The 26,016-nt window shown below is 43.2% G+C and overlaps 1 protein-coding gene across 1 annotated transcript in view; it reads right to left on the bottom strand.

The window, feature by feature from the left end:
- The window catches only part of kcnh1a (potassium voltage-gated channel, subfamily H (eag-related), member 1a), a 339,143-nt gene that overhangs the window by 224,766 nt on the left and 88,361 nt on the right, over positions 1-26,016 (bottom strand). The window contains exons 7-8 of the mRNA XM_068045094.1: positions 24,212-24,641; positions 1,182-1,381 (exon numbers count right to left, since the gene is read on the bottom strand). Coding sequence (XP_067901195.1) covers positions 1,182-1,381; positions 24,212-24,641 — 630 coding nt within the window. The remainder of the gene's footprint in view (positions 1-1,181; positions 1,382-24,211; positions 24,642-26,016) is intronic.

Below are 26,016 nucleotides of genomic sequence, written 5' to 3'. Positions count from 1 at the left end.
TTTCTGGGCTTCTTTAGCTTCTCTGGGTGCAGGACCTGATCTGGCTGCACAGAGCGAAAGCTCTGCACAGAAGATTGATCTGTACAGTGGACCTGAGTTTGCATGCAGAGCCATCCTTAACTTTATTGTGTTACTGATCCTGTCTTGAGTGGTCAGTGCCTTGTGTGCGAGTAGTCACTAACACAGAGGTTAAGAAAACACAACATTTTACATCTCTCCCACTATGTATTTCCACTGACTTCAAAATTTTACACTGCCACACAAAGTCAAAATCTACTCCTCTATGTAGTCTCACATGTTCCTTTACCTATGTATTCAAAGTTGTATCTCTTTTCTTTTTTAAAACTCAAGATGGTAGGCAAAATGTAACAGATTTCAAATTGGACACAAGGATCAGGCAGAGAAAGGCTGCCAGGAAGTAGAGGAACACACATCAAGAGAGGAAGTGTGGGCTGTGGATTTAGGTTGGGAAGCAGTAAAGGTGTAAGAGCCAGGCAAAAGCAGGAGGCTGAGGCTTGAGAGTGTGTTTGGAGAGGGTTAGTCCCTGATAGAATGTGATGTACAACTGGAGACATAGGGTATGGAGCTTTGGGACTGAACACTGAAAGCTCAGCTTCAGCCCAGACTTCAGGGAGGATAATCCTTTGAGTAAAATTAAGAGTACAGGATGTGTAATTTTATAGTCAAGTTTATTTTTTGTTAAGTATTTAAGTTTGTTGATCAGCCATGATCATATTGAATGGCAGGGCAGGCTCGATGGGTTGAATGGCCTACTCCTGCTCCTATGTTCCAAAGATGTTTATAAATTGTAGTTTTTACCTGGAGGCAAATGTGCCAGCAGGATATCACAAAGAGCAAATGAAATAATTCACATTAATCGGTTTTTGGTTGAGCGAGGAATAATGCCCAAGATACTTTCCTGCTTGTTTTGATCTTTTACATCTACCTTAACAGGTGAACAGAGCTTTAGCTTAACATCTCACATAAAAGACAGTAGTTCAGACAATGCAGTATTCCCTTAGTACGACAGTGGAATGGCAACATAAATTACATACTCTAGTGTCCCAGAGTAGTGCTTAAATCTACAACCTAACTCAAAAGGCGAGAATACCATTAAGGGAAGATCACACTATTAGAAAAAATGTGCATATTTTCTTCTTAGTTTCTGTATATTTCTATACCTTTTCAGTATCAATTCCTTTAGACATTGACCAAGTAGAAACAATGTAGTCCATAACACGCTCGCTCAGGCCCTTGGGAACCTGATAAAGCTTCAAAAAGTCTCGGACACAGTTCAGCATCTCGTGGTACCTGTTGCTATTAGCATACATTTGCTGGAAGATCGTTGTCACATTACCAAAGATGGTTGCGTACAGGAGAGCTGCAAACAAGAAAAGAACACATCAAATTTTATCAGCTAATTAACAGCTGCCAATTCAATCTAAGGCCAGTGTTGGAGAAATAACAAAGTATTTAGAATGGGGAACTTAGATTAACTTGTCATTGTGCACATTAAGATCAGAAATTTAACAGGTGTAAATAAATCGTACAAAGTAGTACGTCCCACGAATTATGTAGTAAAGGTGCCATTTGGGGGAATGGGGAAAAGTTCAATGGGATACAAATAAGTAAGATCCAGCAACGAAGCAGAAAGATAAACACAGGAACGTTGGAATTACTCAATGAGAAAAAGACCAAGGTCTATCTAGTTCGCCTGCTACTATCCATGTAATATAATGATAATAGGGTTGTAGACATAGAGTTGTAATCAATTTATATCAAATAGTTTACAAAAGACCCAGACACAAGATGAGGAAAACCCCATTGGTGAAAAGCTTTGGGAACCATAGGTCCAAAGTCACCCGTTCTTCCCACGTATGCTACACTTAACCATATGTTGGGCTGAATTTTTCCAGGGATGATCAAGTCCCGTTGCCAGGGCCAAAAGAGGGAGCCGACTCCCAGCCAGCAGGACCCTGGGATGGCATTTTATTGGTGGCGGCCACCCCCCAGAGCTGCCAGCCCAGAGGCCCGGCTACTTGGCAACCTCAGCTGCAAGTTTCTTTCAGGAAGCCGGGGCCAGGCAGGCATGCCCTGGTGATCAAGGGGTTGGAGGTGGTGGGGTGGTTGTTGGTCATATGCCAGTGGCGTGCCTCAGCCTCAGGGGCAGCCATAGCTGCCAGGGAGGCTCCTCCTTGGGCCATGAAGCAGACATTAAGGTGGACTGTGCCTCCCCCAACCCTACAAAACCACTGGGAGGCTGCCGGGTGCAGGAAGCAGCCCTTAATTGGGCCCTTAAGTGAAGGGGGAGGGGGAGGGGGACATGGGAGGGGGGTTGGAGACAGGGGGAGGGGGACATGGGAGGGGGGTTGGAGACAGGGGGAGGGAAGGGGGAGACATGGATAGAGGGGAGGGGATACATGGACAGGGGGAGAGGGGAGGAGGAGACAGGCGAGAGGGACAGGGGGAAGATAGGGAGAGAGGAGAGGCGAAGGGGAAGAGAGAGAGAGAGGGAAGGGGGAGACAGGGAGGGGGAAACAGGGAGAGATGGGGAGACAGAGTGAGAGGGGGAGGAGGAGAGGGGGAGGAGGAAACAGGGAGAGGGGGAGGAGACGAAGGGAGAGGGGGAGGAGACGAAGGGAGAGGGGGAGAAGGGAGGGGGAGAGAAGGGAGGGGGACAGAGAGAGAGAAAGAGGGGGAGACAGGGAGAGGGTTGGAGAGACATAGTGAGCAGGGGCAGGCAGACAGAGAGAAAGGTAGGAGGGGGAGCTAGAGAGAGGAAGGCTGGGCAATGAAGGGGAGAGGGAGACAGAGAGAAAGAGAGAAAAGGGGGAGGAGGAGATGGAGAGAGATGGGGACAGAGCGGGAGGAGGCAGAAAGTGGGGATGACAGAGAGAGGGGGCAAAGGAAATGGGGTGGTGACAGAGAGGGGAGATAGATAGAGAGGGGGAGGGGACAGAGGAGGGGGGAGGAAGATGGAGAGGGGAAGACAGGGAGATAGGGGGAGGGAGAGAGAGGAGGGGAAAGGGGGATGGAGAGGGGAGGACTGGGGGGTGAAGAGACAGAGGGGAAACAGAGAGAGACGGCGGGGAGGGGGAAGACAGAGTGAGAGAGGGAAGGGGAGACGGGGAGAAGGCAAAGGGGGAGAGGGATAACAGACAGAGACAGGGAGCGAAAAAACTATACACTATTACACCCACCAGAAATTCCATTGGGGGTTCTTCCAATCGCCCACCATGACTTTTGACAGAAGATTGCTGAAAATGTTATTTTTTCAGAGTTTCTGCTAATCTTCCAAAGACATAGGAGGAGATCAGAAGAACTTCACTGAAATTCAATCCTCAGTTACAGCTTTTGTTCTATTTTCTATAATCTTCAGAAATTTCACTAAGCTTCATGTGAAGGAGTGTCTTTATTCATTTTAGAGTTCTTTTTAAAATTAAAATGAGTCTAAATTTCAAAATATCATCTGCTTTGTTGATAGGAATTAGAACAGTTATAGTGTCTACAATGAGGGAGAGGGAGAGATACAGGTCACAGACCTAAAATGTTAACTCTGCTTCTCTCTCCACAGATGCTTCCAGACCTGCTGAGTATTTCCAGCACTTTTTGTTTTTATTTCAGATTTCCAGCATCTGCAGTATAATGCTTTTATATTATTATAGAGAGATACAGCCTGCCAGATAGACAGAAAAATACAACCAGAAAACCAATCACAAAACACAAACTCAACAGTGTTGACTTTAAAATTATAAAGCAGAGCTGTGAGACATTCCCCCCACCCCTCTCAATCTGGTGCAATCAGGCTCAAGCCCTGCCCTCTCCCCATGCTGCCAGATATCAGAAATCTACCAACAAGTCAACCTTTACATTCCAAATCCATTTGTGTCAAACCTCAGGTTTACTTTCCAGAGTTCTGGCTAACCACAGGTTCCCTCCACAGTGATGCCACATCAAAGGACTCCTCCACGATTTCAAACTCCAGCAGACCCATTCCAGTTCTGTCAAACTTCAGTAACATTGCCGCAGTTCAACCAAATGAACAAAGCCCAGGATCATGCCGAATGTTAAAAATACAGGACTAACCACATTTCTATCAAAGTACAGATCTGCCCCCAAATGAATATAAACTCTATTCCCCCTGCCCATTACTGCTAAATATCAGATATCTGCCTTCATTTGATGCATGTTACATTCCATCATGCTATATAATAGCTTTAAAATGATAACAGAATAAAACTAAATACATAGGCAATGTAATTAATGATATAAATCAATGCACAATATACAAAAAGAAAAAATTCAAAGAATACCAGTTATTCGATCACTGTAAAACTGTCTTGTTATATAAATTAGCAAACCCCCTTTCACTGCTTGCAATACTATAGGAGATACATATCGTGGTAAATACACAAAAGCTTTGAGAAATGTTTATCACACGTTGGATGTCACACATGCAAAACATCCTGTCACTTTTTTTTAAAAAGAGCAAAAGACAATTATTTAATTTTAGTTTCTCCTTCCATCTCATTGACCTTGGAAATTCCTCAAGAGCCTCGAGCTGGTCTTCGGAAGGTCCTAAGACAGAGTAATTAGACCACGTCGCCTTAAAGCGCCATACCTGATACACACAGCTGCATGTCAACAACTAAAAATATACTGTATGCTACATCGTACAATGTTTATACAATCTTTATAAAACAAATGTACCCTCTGACTTACCATAAGCCATGTCACGGGAGATCAGCAGTTTATAATTTTCACATTCTTTCTCCATTCCTAGTCTCTAGAGAGATGGCAGTCAACATCAGGTACCTCTCCCATTCATCATAAATGAGCTTAGACAATGAGTGTCAAAAGAAAAAGTCTGCATTTATATAGTGCCTCAAGCGCTTCACAGCCAATTAAGCACTTTCATTTTTGAAATGTAGTCACTGTCATAATGTAGGAAACACAACAACCAATTCGTGCACAGCAAACTCCCACAAACAGCAATAGTGTTGGTTAAGGAATAAATATTCTCCTGCTCTTCTTCAAGTAGTGTCATGGGATCTTTACATTCCCCGTGAGGGCAATTGAGGCCAAAAAGATGCACATAAACTAGTACAGTACTCCCTTTTGTGCTCAAGCCTCTGAAACAGGTCTTGAACCCATAAACCTCTGACTCAGAGGAGAGTGTGCTACCAATTGAGCCATAGCTGACACTTCCTACTACAAGCCCATTACATTCAATTCTGTCCTTGGCCAAAGTACACTTCCAGCAGGGATCTATGGATTGTGCCCAGGAATAAAAACACTAAATGACTTTAACCTTTTAGCTCAGGGACCAATACCATAACCACAACAAATAACTCAGGAATCTATATATTTGAGGTCATCCAAAACTCTGCTGCCTGTGTTCTCACTCACACCACGTCCAGTTCACCCATTACTCCTGTGCTCGGTGACCTAAATTAAGCAACATCTTGATTTTAAAATTTTCATCCTGGTTTTCAAATCCCTCCTTGGCCTTGACCCTCCCAATCTTTGTCATTTCCTCTAGCCCCGTAACCCTCCAAGATATCGGCGTTCCTCCAACATTCTTGAACACCCACGATTTTAATTGCTCCATTGTTGGTGGCTGTGCCTTCAGTTGCCATGGTCACAAGCTCTGGAATTCTCTCCCTAAACCTTTCTGTCTTTTTACCTCATTTCTTCCTTTAAGAAGAAACCTACCTCTTTGACCAAGCTGTTGGATATCTGGCCTAGTATCTCTTTATTTGGCTTGGTGTCAAATTTTGTTTTAAAGTGCTCCTGTGAAGCACCTTGGGGCATTTTATTCCAATAAAGGCACTACAGAAGTACAGGTTGTTGTTGGACTTGAACCTGGTAATATTTTGGGGTATATGGTTGTGCTCCTCCTGTCCTAATTAGCTAAACAATCAGAGCAGTAACTTTTTAAAAATAAAATTAATAAAACAGATTGAAAAACTAAAATTAGCAGTCATGTCATCAGAGAGAACATGCAACGTGGGCAACGCAGTGGCTAGCACCGCAGCCTCACAGCTCCAGCGACCTGGGTTCAGTTCTGGGTACTGCCTGTGCAGAGTTTGCAAGTTCTCCCTGTGACTGTGTGGGTTTCTTCTGGGTGCTCTGGTTTCCTCCACATGCCAAAGACTTGTGGGTTGACAGGTAAATTGGCCCATTGTAGATAAATTGCCCCTAGTGTAGGTAGGTGGTAGGAGAATTGAGGGAAGGTGGGGATGTGAGAGGGGAAAAATGGGATTAATGAAGGATCAGTATAAATGGGTGGTTGATGGTCAGCACAGACTTGGTGGGCCGAAGGGCCTGTTTCAGTGCTGGCTGACTCTATGTGGTTCAACTAACCGGTAATTACAGGGAGCAATTAAAATTACCAGAAGTATGATGAAGAAACTTGTCTCAGTTTTACTAATGCTGGAAGAGCTGGGCTGTTGCCATTGTTCCTACATTGAATGTAATGTGTGATGGTTTGGGACCTAAGGCAAAACATCGCCTATGATTTAGCTTTATCCCCAAAAGGCTATGGCATGCAATAAACTATTACTAAATCTTGCAAAGGTGAATTACATCACAAGTAGCTTAATTAAAAAGCCACAAATCAATTATTTTATTCATCAGAAAATATGACATACTGTGTTGTGCCCTCCAGCTTCCATAACAATCGCTACACAAATAAAACATTTCAGACTGATGGAGTTTGATTTTGATAATGCCTTTGTTTCTGCCGAATGGGTGAGCAGCTAAAAACAAACAGGTTACTTACCCACTCAGATCCCAACCATTTTGGATTTTAACGTGCAGTTTTTGCGAGCAAATGAGGCAACCACCTAAAGCAGGTGGGCACCTCATGAATTTATGCAGATCAAGATTCTTTTAAAGCAATAGGATCCCAAAGCAATTAGCCAGGACCTAAGTGGGGAAGGAGCTGGAAACATGCTTTCCGTTTAGGCAGATGTAGGTCTGAAGAGAGAAAGGGACCTGTCAGGTTTAAGTCTAAACTTTCCAACAAGGAAAACTGCAGCCACTCCTGCTCCCAGATTCCATCCGACCCTGGATATTCCCTCCCATGAGATGCTCTGAAAACCCTCTCCCTGGCACTTACCTGGAAGTCAGAGGGCAACCGTAGGCCACGCAATATTCACCTGTTAGCAGACACTCAGCACCCTCTTCACACCCATTCCATACATAAATTAGACCGGCGACGTTTAAATAAGCCACAAGAGTTAAAATACTGCAGATCTGAAATTTAAACCAACGAGTGCATTTTTCACTCGCCCAACCAAAGCAGCTCAGAGTTAAAAATCAACCCCATAGATTTCATTCGACAATTTCAATTACTAGATACTATAATTTTAGCACTTCAATAACCAGTATTTCAACAATTTATATATTTTTTCCCAATAATTAAAATTCAATATCTCATTTAATGTCCAACAGAAACATTACAGAAATAAAGCTTTTTATTATCTGCAGTATTATTTCATTCCAAGACAGCATTAGAATTTTGTGTTGTTTTTAAAAATGCATATAGGAGTCTTGCCTTTAATAATAAAGGAATAGACTAAAACTGCAAAGAAGTTATGCTAAACCTTTATAAAATGCACATGGGTCTAATGGCTTCCTTCTATGCTACATCATTCTATGATTCTAACATAACGTGTGATCAATGGTTAGCACCTCCTTTTAACTCATCTAACATGCTCTTGTCTTTGAATTGAAATTAATTGTTCATGGTTTCTTTAATAATAGAGAAATCAAAAAATATTTCGAGAATACAGCCTTAGCTGTCACTATACAATTCATAAGATTCTCAATTATAGAAGTAACATTGTGTGTTTTATAATATGGTCTATAATGCTGTACTTAAATTATTTTTCGTCACAGTAGTATTTTAGAAATCTAATAAAAAACATATTCATTCCTTCTACAACAACTGATTTCCAGAGATAAACGGAAGCAGCAAAGCACAGTGGAACTTCCATTATCCATCATAATGAAGACGACCCTCTTGGAGATTAATGGAAATTGGTAGACAATTGAAAGCTTCACTTTATTTTAAATGGCTACAGCAATAACCTAGACATGAGAATAAAGACAAGTATAATATAAATTGCAAATATTTAATTTAATCCTCCATGGCCTGTGAAGTTGAATTATTTGAGACAGAAACAAACTGGTATTTTCAGACCATGCAGTCAAACAACATTGCATGAAAGACTTTGTTGCAAGAAAATTCTGGACGGTAACTGCGAAGGCGGAAAAATGGAGTGTGTATTGTCATGGAAGTGGGTTTGTTTGTGCCTTTAAGACTGAGAGTTGTTCGCCTCGCTGAAAACAGTGTGTGCAAGCTACAAGCCTGTTTCCTAGGCAACAGCATGAGAAAGCGAGGTCACATGCCGTATTGTATCAGTTTGACTGTACGTAAGACTGGCTAGAACCGGTTTGATCTGGCAGACCAGCAAAGCGTGCTCTCCTTGAAGGAAGGACTTGTCACTCTCTCTCTTGGCAGAAAATCTACATTGGCCTAGAGGCTGTGTTTCGCCTAAAGAGGAAAAGACCCCTTGAAAGGAATCTTTGCATTGTTGGAGGTAGCAAATTCCTTTTTACTCCCGTCTCCAAGAAGTCTCTGCCTCAGGAGTGACTTTCTGTTGCCTTTTGTGTTTCTGGGAGTTCTGGAAATTCAGTAACGTTTCTACTGTTAGACTGCTAATTCAAAATCTAAATAGACCTGTTGTTATACTCCTTGTTGAAAGACCTATGTGACACCTACTGCAGCCGAAGTGCCTTGAACACCAATCCATCAAACTCACCTGGAGACGTCGAGTGGCATCTGACTATTCGACTCTGGGACACCTCACTGAACTGGGAAAACAACCCACCAGGACTTACAACCCAGTTATTTTATTATTCCTAAGAAACAGCTCTAATTTAAAACATCATTTTTAAAACTAGTTAACCATTGTTTTTTTGAATGTATGTGTGTGTGCATGATCGTTAGGAGGAATAAGAAGTTATAAAGTATTTTCAGAGATAAATTTATCTCAATATTATTTAAGATTTAGTTTATTAATAAATAGTTAATTTGTTGTTCTTTAAAGATACCTGGTTTGGTGTGTTCTATTCTGAGGGTTAATAAAGTGTTTAATTTGGCTGGTGGTAGGTGGTAAACTTTAATAATATGCTGTGACCTGTGGAGTAATGGGACTGAATTGACAGTGCATTACTCCCGCCTTGGTCATAATAGTATAATAGATGTTCCATTGCACTAAGTTCTTGGAAGCTTCTATTAACGATGGAGACAAAATACATCGAAAACTAAATGCTTTGAGTTTGGCTTAGAATTAATTTTATTTGAACTTCCACTGATAGTTGTGCATCATAATTAACTGATAGTCTTGCTAATTAACTACATTGCAAAATTTCAATGTATTTCAAGCAACAGCCTTTGGTAAGATTCCCAGTGTATTTTTATGTAACGCTGCCATATAAAAGGTTCTGATTGAACAGAATATCACGAGGAAATTTCTTTGAAACCTTAAGCCTGGCTATAGGAAATACAGCCGAGCTTTCTGTATGCGAGTGGAAAGTATGGTATTTCTTATCCAAACAGGACTTTCCCGAAGGCTTCTAGCAAAGAAGTCACAGTGTACCAATTAAGCAAGCTTGACTGAACTCATTTATGGAAACTGCTGTAGTTGGCATTACAACTGTCCATACTATTTGGTTGCTTCACGGCTCAGCATTTACCAGAGAAAACGCGACATTTATCTAAGAAATCCCTTTGTTCAGGGCAGTCTGCCATGAGGGACCTTGTCAAAAGCCTTACTAAAATTCATGTAGGCTACATCAAATACGCTGCCCTCATCAACCCTTGTTAACTCTTCAAAAAATTCAATCAAGTTAGTCAGACACAACCTTCCCTTAGCAAATACATGCGAACAGTCTTTGATTAATCTGTGCCCCTCTAAATGACGAGTTACGCTGTCTCAGAATTTTTACCAGTAATTTGCCCACCACCGAGGTTAGGCTGATGGGCGTGTAATTACTGAGACTGTCCTTTCCTCCCTTTGTAAATAGCTTTACAAGGTTAGCAGTCCTCCAGTGCCACCCTGTAGCCAGAAAGGGTTGGAAAATGATGATCAGAGCTTTTGCTATTTCTTCCCTTAGCAGCCTGGGGTACATTTCATCCAAGCCTGGGGATTGAAATACTTTCAAGATGCTAAACACCTTAATATTTCTTCCCTCACTATATTTATCCAATCCAATATTTCACACTCCTCCTCCTTAACTACAATGTCTGCTTCATCCTTCTCTTTTGTGAAAACGGATGCAAAGAATTCATTAAGAACCATGCACACATCTTCCACCTCTACACACGTTAGGGCTGGATTTTGTTCTCCGCTACGCGTCGGGTTCCATTGCGGGGGGGATGGGGTGGCCTGGATATGGCTCTGGATGAAGCCCGCCAGTGACCTAGGCGCCAGGAGGGCCTGGCCCAATCTTCCAGGCAGTGGCGAAGCTCCATGGCGGCCCCAACCCCACACCCGCCTCCGGGCGTCGGGACTACAGTTTAAATATTCAAATGAGTAAAATTATTAAATTTAAATAGACTTACCTGCAATCTAGAGGGCCCGCCATGATCTTCAGTCTATGCCTTCAGAACCCCGTCTGGGGAAACGAGGCGCCATACTGGTGAGGAGGCGGGGGGTGGGGGAGAGGTACGTTAGTCAGTGCGGGGGCTGGGGGGGTGGGATATGGGGTCAAGTATACATAACGGGTGTAGGGGTTGGTGGGAAGGGTTGAACCTCAAAACTTTGTGCAGTTTGGGGGGAGGAAGGTCAGATGTAAAAAGGTAAGTGTTTTTGGGGAATAGAGAAAATTGTTATTGTAATTGTTACTGGGCGAGTGGGAAAGGGGCTTAGAAATTTATTTATTTATTTTTGGGGGGAGGTAGGACTTTAAAATTTTAAATTGGGCAGCAGGGCTGACTGCCCTTTAAAAATGGCACCAGAGCCTGTGCACAGGCAGCTGACGCCATTGCCGGGGATGGACATCCCAAACCCTCCACGAAATTGGTGGGGAGGGGGGGCGGGGGGGGGCGCTGCCCTGGCTATTTAAATGAGCAGCCATGCTAGAGATTGCGGCAGATCTTCTGCCTGTGACCTAAGCAGGCAGGCTGCTATTTTCTGAGCTCACTGCCGAGATCGGCGGCAGCTCTTAAAATCCAGCCCATTAACTTTTCTGGCCTATAATTGGCCCTACTCTTTCCTTAGTTCTTGTGCTCTTCATGTATTTATAGAAATATCTTTGGGTGTTCCTTGTTTTTACTTGCTAATATTTTTTCATACCCTCTGCTTTCCTAATTTTCTTTTCAATTTTACCCTGCACTTTCTATACTCCACTAGGCTTTCTACAGTATTGATCTTTTGGCATCTGACATAAGCTTTTTTTTCCTTATCCTACTCTGTAAGCTCTTTGACATCAAGGGGTTCTAGATTTGTGAATCCCACCCTCTCGCTTTGTGGGAACATATTTGTTTTGAACTCTCTTTAGCTTCTCCTTGAATGCCTCCCATTGCTCTGATACTGATTTACCTTCAAGTAGCTGCTTCCAGACCACTTTTACTCTTGGCCTATGTATCCTTTTCCATGACTATTCGAAATCTGGGTTTCACAAGGGCCACTCAGCTCCAGACCTCATTAGAGCCTTGGTCCAAACATAGACAAAAGAGCTGAATTGAAGAGGTGAGGTGAGAATTAATGCCCTTGAAATCAAGGCAGCATTTGACCGAGTGTAGCAACAAGGAGCCCTAGCAAAACTGGAGTCAATGGGAATTGGTGGGGTGGGGGGAGGGGGGACTCTCCACTGGTTGGACTCAGAGCTATCACAAAGGAAGATAGTTGTGGTTGTTGGATGACAATCATCTCAGCCCCAAGACATCACTGCAGGAGTTCCTCAGGGTACCACGTCCAGCTTCTTCATTAATGGCCTTCCCTCTCTCAAAAGGTCAGCAGTGGGGATGTTTGCTAATGATTTCACAGTATTCAGTACCATTCGCAACTTCTCAGATATGAAAGCAGTCTGTGTCCACATGCAACAAGACCTGGGCAATATTCAGGCTTGGGCTGATAAGTGGCAAGTAACATTCATGCCACAAAACTCAGGCAATAACCATCTCAAACAAGAGAGAATCTAGCCATCTCTCCTTGAAATTCAACGGCATTACCATCGCTGAATCCCCCACCATCAACATTCTGGGGGTTCCCATTGACCATTAACTTAACTGGACCAGCCATATAAAGACTGTGGCTACACGAGCAGGTCAGAGGCTGGGAATTCACCTCCTGACTCTCCAAAGCCTGTCCACCATCTACAAGGCACAAAAGTCAGAAGTGTGATGAAATACGCTCCACTCGCCTGGATGGGTGCAGCTCCAATAACACTCAAGAAGCTCGACACCATCCAGGACAAAGCAGCCCACTTGATCAGCACCCCATCCACCACCTTAAACATTCACTCCCTCCACCACCAGTGCACAGTGGCAGCAGTATGCCATCTACAAGATCCACTGCAGCAACTCACCAAGCCTCCTTCAACAATACCTTCCAAACCCGTGAACTCTACCAACCAGAAGGACAAGGACAGCAGATGAATGGGAACACCACAAGCTGCAAGTTCCCCTCCAAGCATCACACTCTCCTGACTTGGAACTATATCGCTTTTCCTTCACTGTTGCTGGGTTAAAAACCTGGAATTCTCGTCCTAACAGCACTGTGGGTGTACCTACATCAGATGGACTGCAGCAATTCAAGAAGTTGGCTCACCACCACCTTCTCGAGGGCAATCAGGAAAGAGCAACTTGCCAGTGATGCTCACATTCCATGAAAGAATAATTTATAAACTAACTGAACTGTGATCACAACCACTAAAATGCTCTCTCACTGACACCCCGCCCAGCTGCTTGATTCATTCCCTAAAACTAAGTGCAGAACTGTCCCTTCTCTTGTTGTGCTTGTTACATACTGGCTAATAAAGTTCTCCTGAATACATTTTAATAATTCTGCACCCCCTATACTTTTGACGCTGTATTTATCCCAGTTAACATTAGGATAATTGTTATTCCCTATTATTACTGCCCTTTTGTTTCTGCACTTCTCAGCAATTTGCCTACATACTTGCTCTTCTATCCTGTTGTAACTGTTTGGGGTCTATAGTATACTCCCAGCAGTGTGTTTGCCCCTTTTTTTGTTCCTCAGTTCTACCCACATGGCTTCATTTGGTGCTCCTTCTAGCAGATCATTCCTCCTCACAACTGTGATTGTTTCCTTAACCAACATTGCAATCCTCCCTCCTTTTTTATCCCCTTCTCTATCCTATCTGAAAACCCTTTATCCAGAAACAGTGAACTGGCATTCCTGCCCTCTTTAAGCCGCATTTTAGTACCAGCTATGATATTATCAATCCTAGTGTCTATCTGTACCCTCAGCTCATCTTCCTTATATCCTCTGGGCTGTAGGACGGAAAGTTCACTATCATAATTCATGGGGTATTTGCTGAGAAGGAGAACATGAAAACACTCATCACTGCATTCGTACACACAAAAATAAAAACTTGATTCCTTATACATTTTAAATTCATCCCTATCAAACACTTAAGTATATACCACTAATTGCCGAACAACTCCTTTGTGCCTACTTTCTAGCCTTTGTTTCCTCGGTCTTTCATAGGTAGTAATTTTCTGCCTTCTATTTCCAGCTTCTCTTCCTTCTGAATCTATACTCAGGTTCCCATCCCACAGCTAAACTTGTTTAATCTTTCCCCAACAGCACTAGCAAACCTCACCGCCAAGATATTGATCCCGGCCCCATTGAAGTGCAGCGCATCCAGCTTGTACAGGTGCCACCTCCCCCAAAACCATCCCAAAGCCCCAGGAATCTAAAGCCCTTCCCCTGCACCATCTCTCCAGCCACGCATTCAGCTGCACTATCCTCCTATTTCTGCACTCACTGGTGTATGGCACCGGAGTATCCTGAGATTACTACCTTTGAGGTCCGACTTTCTAATTCCTTCCCTAGTCCCCCGAAATCTGCCTGCAGGATCTCATCCCTCTTTCAACCTATGTCATTGGTACCATGACCTCTGGCTGTTCACCTTTCCCCCTCAGGATGTTCTGCAGCTGCTCAGTGACATCCTTGACCCTGGCATCAAAGAGGCAAATACCATCCTGGAGTCATGGCTGCTGCCACAGAAATGCCTGCTGTTCCCCTAACTATTGAATCATATTAATTAACTGTTTATTTTTCATCATCCACTGGGAAAGAACTCTTCTGTTGATCAAATGTGTTCTTTACACTTGCAGTTATGAGTTTGTATAAATAGCAAATAGAGAAAATCATTTCCCCATGTGCTTGTTCTTTCTGTAACAAGAGTTAAAATAGTTTACAGTCTAGTCTTATTGCCCTCACAATTGCCATTAATGGATGACAATGACAATTTGCACTGAGAAAAAACAAGTCAATATTTATTCTAATCTAGTATAAATTGCATCTTTCTATAATAAAAGGTCAGTGTGAGTCTACAACTAAAACCATTCAAATTTTGTCTAACTACTTTAAATATTCTATCACTTTTAACAGTAGAGAAGATTTCCTTTGATATGCAACAAAATTCAAAAGCTATTATTTTAATGCACATACTGCACAGAGGAATTCTCCCTCCGGTGTGTTAAAGGATTATCCTAATAGTGGTCCATATCCAGCATAAGCCCATTTACAATCTGGCTCTGTCTGTCCTCTCAGGTGGATGTAAAAGATCCCATGGCACTATTTCAAAGAAGAGGAGGGGAGATATAGTTGGTGTCCTGGCCAATATTTATCCCTCAATCAACACCAAAAAAATCTGATTATCACCTTGCTGTTCATGGGATCTTGCTTTGCGCACACTGGCTGCCACATTTCCTACATTATAATAGTGACTTCACTGTCTGTAAAGTGCTTTGGGAGGTCATGTGGTCATGAAAGGGGCTATAGAAAGGCTATTCTTTTTCCTTTGGAATTGGTGTTGCAACTTTAAAATGTCAACTTGACAAAATCAAATTAAGTATTGTGTCATGATTACAAAAAAAATTATATTTCTGTATAATCATGGGGAATAATAATAATATTCTCATTGTTTTCAACTGGGTCAGTAAACATTTGTTACCACAGTCTATAGAGGCTTTGTGCAATCAGACTGGAAATGCTCTAGAGGTGATGAAAATTATATAAACCTTGCTTCATGCAGTTTCATCCTGTTAATCCAAAAACGTCGCATAATAACTTATTTGAAGGATATAAGGAAAATACAGGTCAGGTTCCAGTAGTTTATGGAAGATAAAATAGTCAATTCCATAGCTGTTTTCAAAATACCTGTGTTATGTAAGTCACAATCATTTTCCGTAAAGTACTACACTCTCTCATTTTATTTATTTACAATATGGAATTAGTTTTCTTAAATTAGGAGGACTAAAGGTCCTTGTGACAATGATCAAAGAGCTATGTTGTGCCAGACTCCAATAGAATATATACTTGACAATCATGACAAAGAAATGTGAGTGGCTCTTGTCCATTAGATACATTTTTTCTGTGTTTCAAGCTAAAGCCAAAGCAGTTTTAATGCACCTATTATATTGCACCTACAGATGCTGTAGCAACAGTATTTGAGTGGCAGTGAAGGTGGGGAGCAAAAAATTATACTCCTTGTTGGTAGAGTATAAATGGTAGTGGCACCTCAAAATATTTGCACTTAAAAGCATGCAAGAGCCTCTGTCCAAACAGATGAACACATTGGAAATCTGAAATAAAAGAAAAACATTGTGGAAATACACAGCTGATCAATCAGCATCTGTAGAGAAACATTAAGTTAATGTTTTGGGTGCACACCCTTCTTGAGAAATGAAAGCAAGGCCCTTGATTGTCTCTGCTCCATTTCCCACCTCTTGCTTTCGCTCCTCCATCGATCCCTCTCCCTAATCATAGATTAGGTGACCACTTTATCAAACACCTCAGTTCTGTCCCCAAATTTGAGACCTGTACCAAGCAGAGCCTGGCAGGGGTCGACAAGGTGTCTGTACACGGACACCGGTGTCCATGATAAAAATTTTTGAGGTCCGTGACTGGTACTTTCAGGGACCAGAAATTTCCTTTGGCTTCTTCCAGACCAGAAAGGCTTTTTAAAAATCGCAGCCGTCATTTTTACAGCTGTCAGGTCCTGAGAGCGGGAATCACGGTTTCTGAACTTACCAGCAGGCTTTTTTAAAAAAAAAATCGGAACCCGCTGGGAAACCACAAACTTGTCCGAAGTTCAGAAACTGCTGTTCCCACTCTCAGCAAGTCAGCTGTGAAAATGACGGCTGAGATTTTTTAAAAAACTGACCAACCACAAAGCTGAGAGTTCCCACTCTCTGCAACTGTCAGAGAGAGAGATGTGGGGGAGAAAGAGAGAGAGAGAGAGAGGAGAGAGGGGGGTGAGAAGGGGGGCAGAGAGAGAGTAGTGGAGAGAGGTAGGGGGGCGGGGGCAGAGAGGGAGGGGGGAGGGAGCAGAGAGGGAGGGAAGGGAGGGGGCAGAGAGGGAGGGAAGGGGAGAGGGAGGGAAGGGAGGGAGGGAAGGGGGGAGAGAGGGATGAGAGGGAGAGAGAGAGGGGGAAGAGAGAGAGGGGGAGGGTAGGAGAGAGTGGGAGGGAGAGAAAGAGAAGGGTTGAAGAGAGGGGAAGAAAGGGAGGGAGGGAAGGGGGAGTGAGGGGGGAGAGAGTGAAGGGGGAAAGAGTGAAGGGGGAAAGAGTGAAGGGGGAGAGGGAGGAGGGAGAGAGAGAGAGAGAGAGAGAGAGAGAGAGAGAGAGAGAGAGAGAGAGAGAGAGAGAGAGAGAGAGAGAGAAAAGGGAGAGGGAGGAGAGAGAGAGGGAAGGGGAAGGAAGCAGGCCTGGAATTTCACACAGCTGGTCAGCATGCTGGTTTGCCAGCACCATCCACCCCCGAACCAATTTCGAAAAGGCCGGGTCAGGGCAGAATAGCTACCAGCCTGCCAGCAGCAGGTAAGCAATTGAGGTAATTAAGGGGCCTCCCGCGTGAAATGGAATTTTCCAGTCAGCAGGTGGGCCCCACACTGCAGCGGAAATACAACCAAAGCAAGGAGGAGGCCCCCAGGCGGAAGACAGGGAGAGGCAACGCTTCCCCACCCCCACATTCACCAAGGCCGTCTGGCACACCTGCAGCCCATCCAGTGGAAGGGTTGCTCCTCCATGATCATGGCCTGGCAGCTGTGGCTATTTTAAAATCCAGTATTTTTTTTAACCTGGTCTTAATGGCACCTGCATTGTGAGGCAACCTCTCTCTCTCTGCAGACATCGGCAGCTCCCACCTTGGACGGGCCTCCTACTGGTCCTTTGGCGGACGGGAGGGTCCAAAAACTCATGTGGGGTGGTGCAGCACGGACTTCAATCATCATCATGCAGGATCCAGATTTTACCAGCACAGACGGCAAGTCAAGTGTGAATGTTGCGCACTTTTGGAAAAATGGAAATTAAGAGGTAGTTAAAGGTAATTAAAGTTGTAATTCAATGATATTTTACGGGCCCATTCGAATTTTTCAGCAAGTGCACAGGGGCCACTGGGAATTAGAGCCCCAGCCAGTATATTAGGGCAGTAGCTGAGGTCATTGCTGCATTTGGCAGCCTTGGGTGAGGCAGTGTGCCTTCACAGGAAGGCAGTGGGAGCACGTCCAGAGCAATTTGCATTTAGAAGGGGGGAGATCAGGTGCCAGGGCTTTGGGTCAAGCCTCCATAGTACAATTTAGCTGCTGGCATGTCGGTGCATTGAGAGGGCGCTGAGAGGGGGTGGGGTGGGGTGGGGTGGGGTGTTTGGAGGATGCATCTGGCAGAATGGTTCTGCAGACTAGCAGTGCCCACCTGCCATGGGCATCATCCACTCAGGAGGCAAATCCTCCTTTGAGAAGGAGAGCCTAAGGAGGAGGGAGGTGCAGCCACAGGGATCCATATAGCAGAAACCTCATGGCCACTGCAGGAGCATCCTCGGGATGGGGAAGTGGTGGAAGGCAGCAGAGGGGACAACGAGCAAGCGCCAACATGAAGAGGGTACCCTGTAGCATGGGTGTACAGATAGAGGATGAGTTACTTCCAGATGTCAGAGCGGAGGTGTCACCAAAGACTTCACCTTTCCCTGCTGGCCTTCACTATGCCTGCTTCGCTGGCCTCTTGGTCTTGTCCAACTGGCAGGGCTGCGCTGCTGGCCGGACATCTCAAGGGGATGGCTGAAGCAGGTCTGAAGAAGGCCTGAAGCAGGCTTTTCGCTGTGTTCCAGTGCTGGCAGCCCTTTAAAGATGGCACCAGCACATCCGTCAGCATTAGCTAATAACGTGGCTTCCGCCTCAGTCCCTGCCTCCAACCGCTGAATGGTCACAAGGGTATCTGCTGCCATATTCGGGATTCCAGCAGTGCTACAAAGCCCAATTTTGCAGCCTCTATCTTTAATGATAGACTCTAATAATTTCCTGACAATAGATGTGAGGCTAACTGGTCTATAATTCCCTGGTTTCCCTCTATTACCTTTCTTAAATAGCAGAGTGGCATGTACAATTTTCCAATCTAAAGGAATGGTTCCTGAATCAAGAGAACTTTGGAAGATTATAGTTAAGACATCTGCAACATTCCCACCTACTTTCCTGAAATGGAAAACATCTGCTCCTGGAGATTTGTCGCTCTTCAGTGCCAGTATTATTTTCATTAAAGCTATTTTGCCTACGTTAATTTTGCTGAGTTCCTTCCCCGATTCAATCTTTGTTTCCTTGGGATGTCCAGTATGCTGGCCTCATCCTCTACTGAAAATAAAAGGGGAGATAGAGCAGCAGAGAGGTTTGGTGTGGAATTCCAGAGATTAAGGTCTCGGCAGCTCTCAATGGTGGAGCAATGAAAATGAGGGATGTTCAAGAGGCCAGAATTGGAGGAGCTTAGAAGTTTCAGAAAGTTGTAGGACTGGTGGAGGTTATTGAGATAGGGAGGGCTGAGGCCATGGAGGGATTTGAAAACAAGGATAACAATTTTAAAATAGAGACATTGCCAGACAGGGAGCCAATGAAAGTCAGCAAGCATGGAGTGATGGGTAAATGGGACATTGTGCAAGTTAGGATACTACCAGCAAAGTTTTGAATGAGCCTCAGTTTACAGGAAGTGTAAGATGAGAGGTTAAACAGGAGAGCTCGTATCTTTTTTTTAAATTCATTCATGGGATGTGGGCGTCGCTGGTCAGGCCAGCATTTATTGCCTATCCCTAATTGCCCTAACTGAGTGGCTTGCTAGGCCATTTCAGAGGGCATGTAAGAGTCAACCACATTGCTGTGGGTCTGGAGTCACATGTAGGCCAGACCAGGTAATGACAGCAGATTTCCTTCCCTAAAGAACATTAGTGAACCAGATGGGTTTTTACAACAATTGACAATGGTTTCATGGTCATCATTAGACTAGCTTTTTAATTCCAGATTTATTAATTGAATTCAAATTCCACCTTCTGATGTGGTGGGATTTGAACCCATGTCCCCACAGCAATACCCATTGGGTTACTAGTCCAGTGACAATACCACTACGCCACTGCCTCCCCTCTTCCCAGTACAGTCACAGCACAAGCCTATTCATACCAGATTATTTCCCTACAATCTGCTTTGACTGATTTATTATCGACCTATGATATATCTTAATCTCTTATGGATGGTTAATGAGTTAATACCCCTACTGTTCCAGGCCTGGTTTTGCATAGCCATTGCAAAATGAGCACTAATTATGTGGGTATATATTTTAAAATCTAACTATAGCTATTTTGTCTGGTACCCTTATACTTACAGCCACTTCCCCTGAATTTTCCCACACTCTTCACGACAATCCCTCCCAATTTCAGATGGGATCGCAAAAGAGAATCCCAGCCTTGTTTTCATTTCGGACCACATGGCTTTCCCGTGCTTTTAGCTATCTAGACATTCCTTCCCTTTACTGGTATCATTTCTTTGCCTTACTGAGGTGATCATTAATATTATTTAGCAAGTTCATGCTTCTTTATTATGCAGATTGAAAGTAATTCAATACATTATCTTCCTCTCAGGGTTTGGAGTATTAGTTATCTTTTCCTTACCCTTTTTCTCTTCCACCCAAGAAACTCTGTCAACTCTCTAATGCTAGATTATATAGAATATAGCAAAGTGCAAATAATTTACACATTTATACAGTTATACAAACTGGCACCATTTGCACCTCTTCACCTTTATTTCAACTGACCGAACGAATGGCACAATAACAGACTGTTAACTGCATGTTGGAATCCCTCTGTTAGTTTTACCTAGTTATAGAAATGAGTTTTCAAGTATGATCTTCCTTCCGCTCCCTCAAAACTCATACTTGTAGTTACTTTCCTTGTTCAAATAATCTTCTTCTTTGGCCTCCTTATCTCGAGAGACAATGGATACGCGCCTGGAGGTGGTCAGTGGTGTGTGGAGCAGCGCCTGGAGTGGCTATAAAGGCCAATTCTAGAGTGACAGGCTCTTCCACAGGTGCTGCAGAGAAATTTGTTTGTCGGGGCTGTGGCACAGTTGGCTCTCCCCTTGCGCCTCTGTCTTTTTTCCTGCCAACTGCTAAGTCTCTTCGACTCGCCACATTTTAGCCCCCTCTTTATGGCTGCCCGCCAGCTCTGGCGAACGCTGGCAACTGACTCCCACGACTTGTGATCAATGTCACAGGATTTCATGTCGCGTTTGCAGACGTCTTTAAAGCGGAGACATGAACGGCCGGTGGGTCTGATACCAGTGGCGAGCTCGCTGTACAATGTGTCTTTGGGGATCCTGCCATCTTCCATGCGGCTCACATGGCCAAGCCATCTCAAGTGCCGCTGACTCAGTAGTGTGTACAAGCTGGGGATGTTGGCTGCCTCGAGGACTTCTGTGTTGGAGATACGGTCCTGCCACCTGAAATGAGTTTTAAAGTATGATCTTCCTTCCGCTCCCTCAAAACTCATACTTGTAGTTACTTTCCTTGTTCAAATAATACTGGCACAGATAATCAACTGAGAATGAAAATCATTCGTAGACCAGGACTCCCAGCTGTAAACAGCTCTTTGATGCTTTATGCATGGATTTATGAGGACCAGTACCTCAAAGTGCATACAGTTGATCATCACCTGCACTTTTAAAAATGCATCTAGTGTGTGCAGGTTCTATTGACTCAACAAATGTAAGAAGAGTAAAGGATGTGCCATTACAGTTTGACAACCTCCTCTTCAGTCTGTTTTGCACATTAGCAGTATTAGCTTCCCAAGACATTAAAAGAACTCCATGACCCAAAAAGCAATAAAATAAAAATCAGATTAGTATGATTTTAGTTCCCCAAAAGTGGGAGAAAATTTACAGAAATACTTCCCACTGTGTAAGCTAACAACATAACTCTCCAATAACCTGGCTGTTTCATGCAAACCTCTTCACATACTCCATTTCAGATAAACCAAGATAATTTGTCCATGACGTGTAAGTATTTTTACCAGGATAAATTCTTCCAAATCATTTCCTCCACCTTCCCAGCTACTCCTCCTTCGGAAGAAGGCCTGAACTACTCCAATAAAAGACATTTTCTGAAATGGCAAGAAAACAGATTGCTCTGTTTGGCTTCTGAACCTGCACTGATTGCGTCTTTAATTCTCATCTGGTGGAACTGTCTGATTGTTGGCAAATCATTGTGTACACATAATAAGATGCAATCCTTTCTAAGTGAGTAAATTACAGGTTTTAGACACAAGGCAGACTTTCTGGCTAACAGGATCTCTTCCAGTGGCACGAAACAGGCATACAAGAGGCAGGAAGTTGGGCGGGAAGACATTTTGCTGGACCCCACTTGAACTGCGCAGTGCGGTAGTTTCCTGCTGGCCTTTGACACCAGCCTAAAGCGCTCCCGCTCTTGTAGGAAATTAACATGTGCTCAGATGCCGTATTTAACATGAATGAAACCAGGCAATAATGATCAATAACATCCAGCCTTTCAGAGAGTGAGTGCTTCAAGCTATATTTTCAATTGCTACAATCTAAGTTCTGAATATTGGAATTATTATAGACATTTCTTGGTGTTTTGAGTATTTTGAAGGAAAAAGCAGTCAGTGAAAAGATGTAAAGGGGGTTCACTTGTACCAGAAATGGACTTCCATTACCCATGGAGCTATACACAACTACTTGTCATCGGACAACTGCTTTCTCAGCCTCTGTTGCTGTAGGAAGAGGAGGTAGAGTTGCATTGTCTTCTGGAATTAGACCTGCAGTTGTCTGCTACAGGTCACCACAACAGTGAGCTTTTATGCCTCAATATCTTTCAAACGACCACAGGGAATGGCTGCAACATCAAAGAATTTTCAGGACAAAACTGCATCCAGCAAATCCAGCAAGGCAAACATCTTCAGCACTTTGCCCTTAGAAAAATGACAGCAAAACAAGACTGCCTTGCACATTTCCCACATTACAGGATTTCCTACTAATGGTACCACCTGGCCATTTGGACCTCTAAACAGAATGCAATGGCTTTTAAGCAATGCAGAGACTTCCACTGCATCAATGTGTAAGTGATCAGCAACCAGCAACACAAGACAGTGCAGGTCAGTACTCGCTTCTCATGCAGAAGTCATGATTCATTTATTTTAACATAATCCTTGGGTTGAACGAGAAAGCAGAGTGGAAAGCTAAGTGAGAAAGTAATTAAAAACCTTTACTTATCCATAGTACAAATTAAAAGGTTGATAGGTTAATTGGCCATTATAAATTGCCCCTAGTATAGGTAGGTGGTAGGGAAATATAGGGACAGGTGGGGATGTGGTAGGAATATGGGATTAGTGTAGGATTAGTATAAAATGGGTGGTTGATGGTCGGCACAGACTCGGTGGGCCGAAGGGCCTGTTTCAGTGCTGTATCTCTAAACTAAAAAGGGCAAAGAGTATCTTAAAACTAGATACAACAGCCAGGAGAGCAATGCATCAAGCTTCCTTAAAATAAGATAGCAACCTAAGTGCCTATGGCATCCAATACATAACAGCCTGGATATCGACTGCCAAGTGTTCATTGTCGTAATGTTGATTAGGTAGCTGAGAGTGGAAAATATTTGGGAATTCAATACCTATAGAACTCCTCCAAATTTGTACCTCAGGGAAACTTCTGGGATGGATGTGGGCAGTGGTATTGAAAACACCCATCTTAACCTGATGGGTGTTTCAATGACCAACACACTTCCGCTATTCCATAACATTTGAACATGCAGGATGTCCCACCTAAAGAATGCCCATTTGATATGGGTTGCCAGATTTGTTTGGGAACCAGGTGTCAGCAATATAAAAGGCATAGGTACTTAGCTTCAATCCTTCATGTTTCAGTCATTATCTGATTATTTTTGTTCATTTGTTTTCAGTTTTGTTTCTGCTTGTAAATAAATTCTCATGAAACTCGGTGCTAACTATTTCATATCGCTTCTATGGGAGATGAGAATTTTTGTTTCTTTACGCAGGGAGTCGTTATGATCTGGAATGCACTGCATCTGTATTCTGAACTGTCAGCCGTGGTTCAGTTGGTAGCACTCTTGCCACTGCAGTATAAGGTTCTGAGTTCAAGTCCTACTCCAGGGCTTGAGCCCCAAAATAAATCACACTGATGTTCCAATACATTATTAAGGGAGTGCTGCACTGTTGGAGGTTTTGGATGAGATGTTAAACTGAGGCCTCATCTGCCTGGATGGATGTAAAAGATCCCATGGCACTATTTCAAAGAAGGGTAGGGGAGTTATCCTCAGTGTCCTGCCCAATATTTATCCCTCAATCAACATCACAAAAACAGATTATCTGGTCATTATCACATTGCTGTTTCTGGGAGTTTACTCATGTGTACAATTTGGCTGCCACATTTCCTACATTACAACAGTAATTACAGTTCAAAAGTACTTCATTGGCTGCAAAGCAATTTGAGACATCCAGTGGTCATGAAAAGCATTATATAAATGCAAGCCTTTCTTTTTTTCTCTTTCTTATCCCTTGACATTCGCATAAACTAATTAGCACGCAACACATGACTACAAAAGTTCGGAAATCTAATTCTGTCACCCATATTTATAGAAAATAAAACCTTTGTAAGTACTTACAGCCAATCATCATCATAGCCACAGCAAAAATCTTCTCGCCGTCAGTTGTTGGAGCAATGTTACCAAACCCAATACTGGTGAGACTGGTCATTGTAAAGTAGAGTGAGGCAATGTATACAGAGTCTTTACTTGGTCCACCTTCCCATTTTTCTGTCCCACTTATATTAAAATGATACGGCATTCCTATAGTTTCTCCTAACTGATAGAGCCAGCTATCTGTTCTGATTCTGTTAAATTCTTCATCGATCACTTCATAATCTCCAATGCTGTACCAGATACAAGCCAGCCAATGAGCTGCAAGCCCAAAAACACACACAAGTAGTACTAATACAGCTGCTCCGTATTCAATGTAATGGTCCAACTTCCGTGCTACTCGGCCTAAACGAAGAAGCCTAACAACTTTCAGGGAGCTGAAGAGACTGCTGATGCCCTGCAAAAAGGAAATAATATACATAAGTAAATATATAAACACTAGCAAAATAACATTAATAATGGCAGAGACCTCTTATCTATTTCAAAAACTATACATCAGATTTTTTAGTCCTGCTGTATTAAATAGACACTTGTAATAGGAAGAGATTGGGACTGGGGGGAAAGACCATGATGGGAGGGAGGGAGCGAGTGGACAGGGGAGTGAAGGGAGAGAATCAAGAGAGGGAGTGAGAGATCAGGGTGGAGCGGGAGGGAAGAGATGCCATTAAAGGAGGGAGGGAGGGAGAAAGCAGGTTTGGGGTGAGAGAAGCTGTTGTGGGATCGAAGAGGGTAAGAGAGATCAAGGCTAGGGAGGAGGGAGTGGCTGTAACCAGCAGGGGCTAGGCCAAAGGCTTCTTTGAGTGGCCAGGGACAGTACTCCTGCTCCTCGTGACCCACAAGGAGCAGTGTAAAAGGCACTTAACCTTCTTGGCTCCTGCTTTCCTTTTACTGCAGGCTTCCCGAGCCCCAGGAAATCCACGCGACAACTGTTAAATTTAAATCAAGCCCCTTAAAATAAATATGTTAATGAAGTGTCCCACAGGCCTCCAAACCCACTGTCGCGAAAACAGCAACATACACAGCAGGTTGGGGACACGTTCCCTGTTTGTTTATTTTTAATCACTCACTGCTTGTGCATTGCCCCTCTTCCCCTGGGTGGATGTTTCGCATGAAAAAACATCTATCAGTTTCCCTGCAACAATTTAACGGGTTAGCAGATGTGTGAAAAACTAGTTTTCTGATTGGATATGCAAATTGAAACTCTGTTACAGGCTAATTTGAATCTTAATTGGCAGATTCAGCTATTAAGGGATATAAAATAAAGTATTACAAAAAGAAAGAGAAGAGGCAATATCTGAATGACAGTGAGTTAGGACTGTTCTGTCATTGACGTGGAACAGCAACCAAGAATGAGTTAGAATAGCCGAAGCCTCTTGTGAAAATAACTTGATGAACTCAAGATTGAGGTTTGACTTATTCATGTTTCCTTGGTACATCCGTAAGCACATATTTAAAGAAATTCAGAAACACGCTGTTTTATTTCATGTGAATTACCATTTCCAATTTTCACACCTGTGATATTTCAAAAATACAGCAAATGGCATTTATTCAATCACATTAATAGAATAATGAAGATTATACGGCTGCTCTTTATGCAACTCATTATCGAAAAAGTTATGCAATGTTTAATGTTGTCTTTAGCCTCACACTGTGTATGCATGGGCAATTAAAAAATTGTACAAAGCATCATAAATATGACACAGTGGCTATACTAGAAACAACCTTTATACATTTTCATATTGATTGTAATTAAATGATTCAGTCTGACTGCA

The sequence above is a fragment of the Heterodontus francisci genome, chromosome 13 (genome assembly GCF_036365525.1).
Source record: "Heterodontus francisci isolate sHetFra1 chromosome 13, sHetFra1.hap1, whole genome shotgun sequence".
NCBI classification, from domain to species: Eukaryota; Metazoa; Chordata; class Chondrichthyes; order Heterodontiformes; family Heterodontidae; genus Heterodontus; species Heterodontus francisci.
Note: the sequence above shows the minus strand (reverse complement) of the source record. Positions and strands in the feature narration are given on the sequence as shown.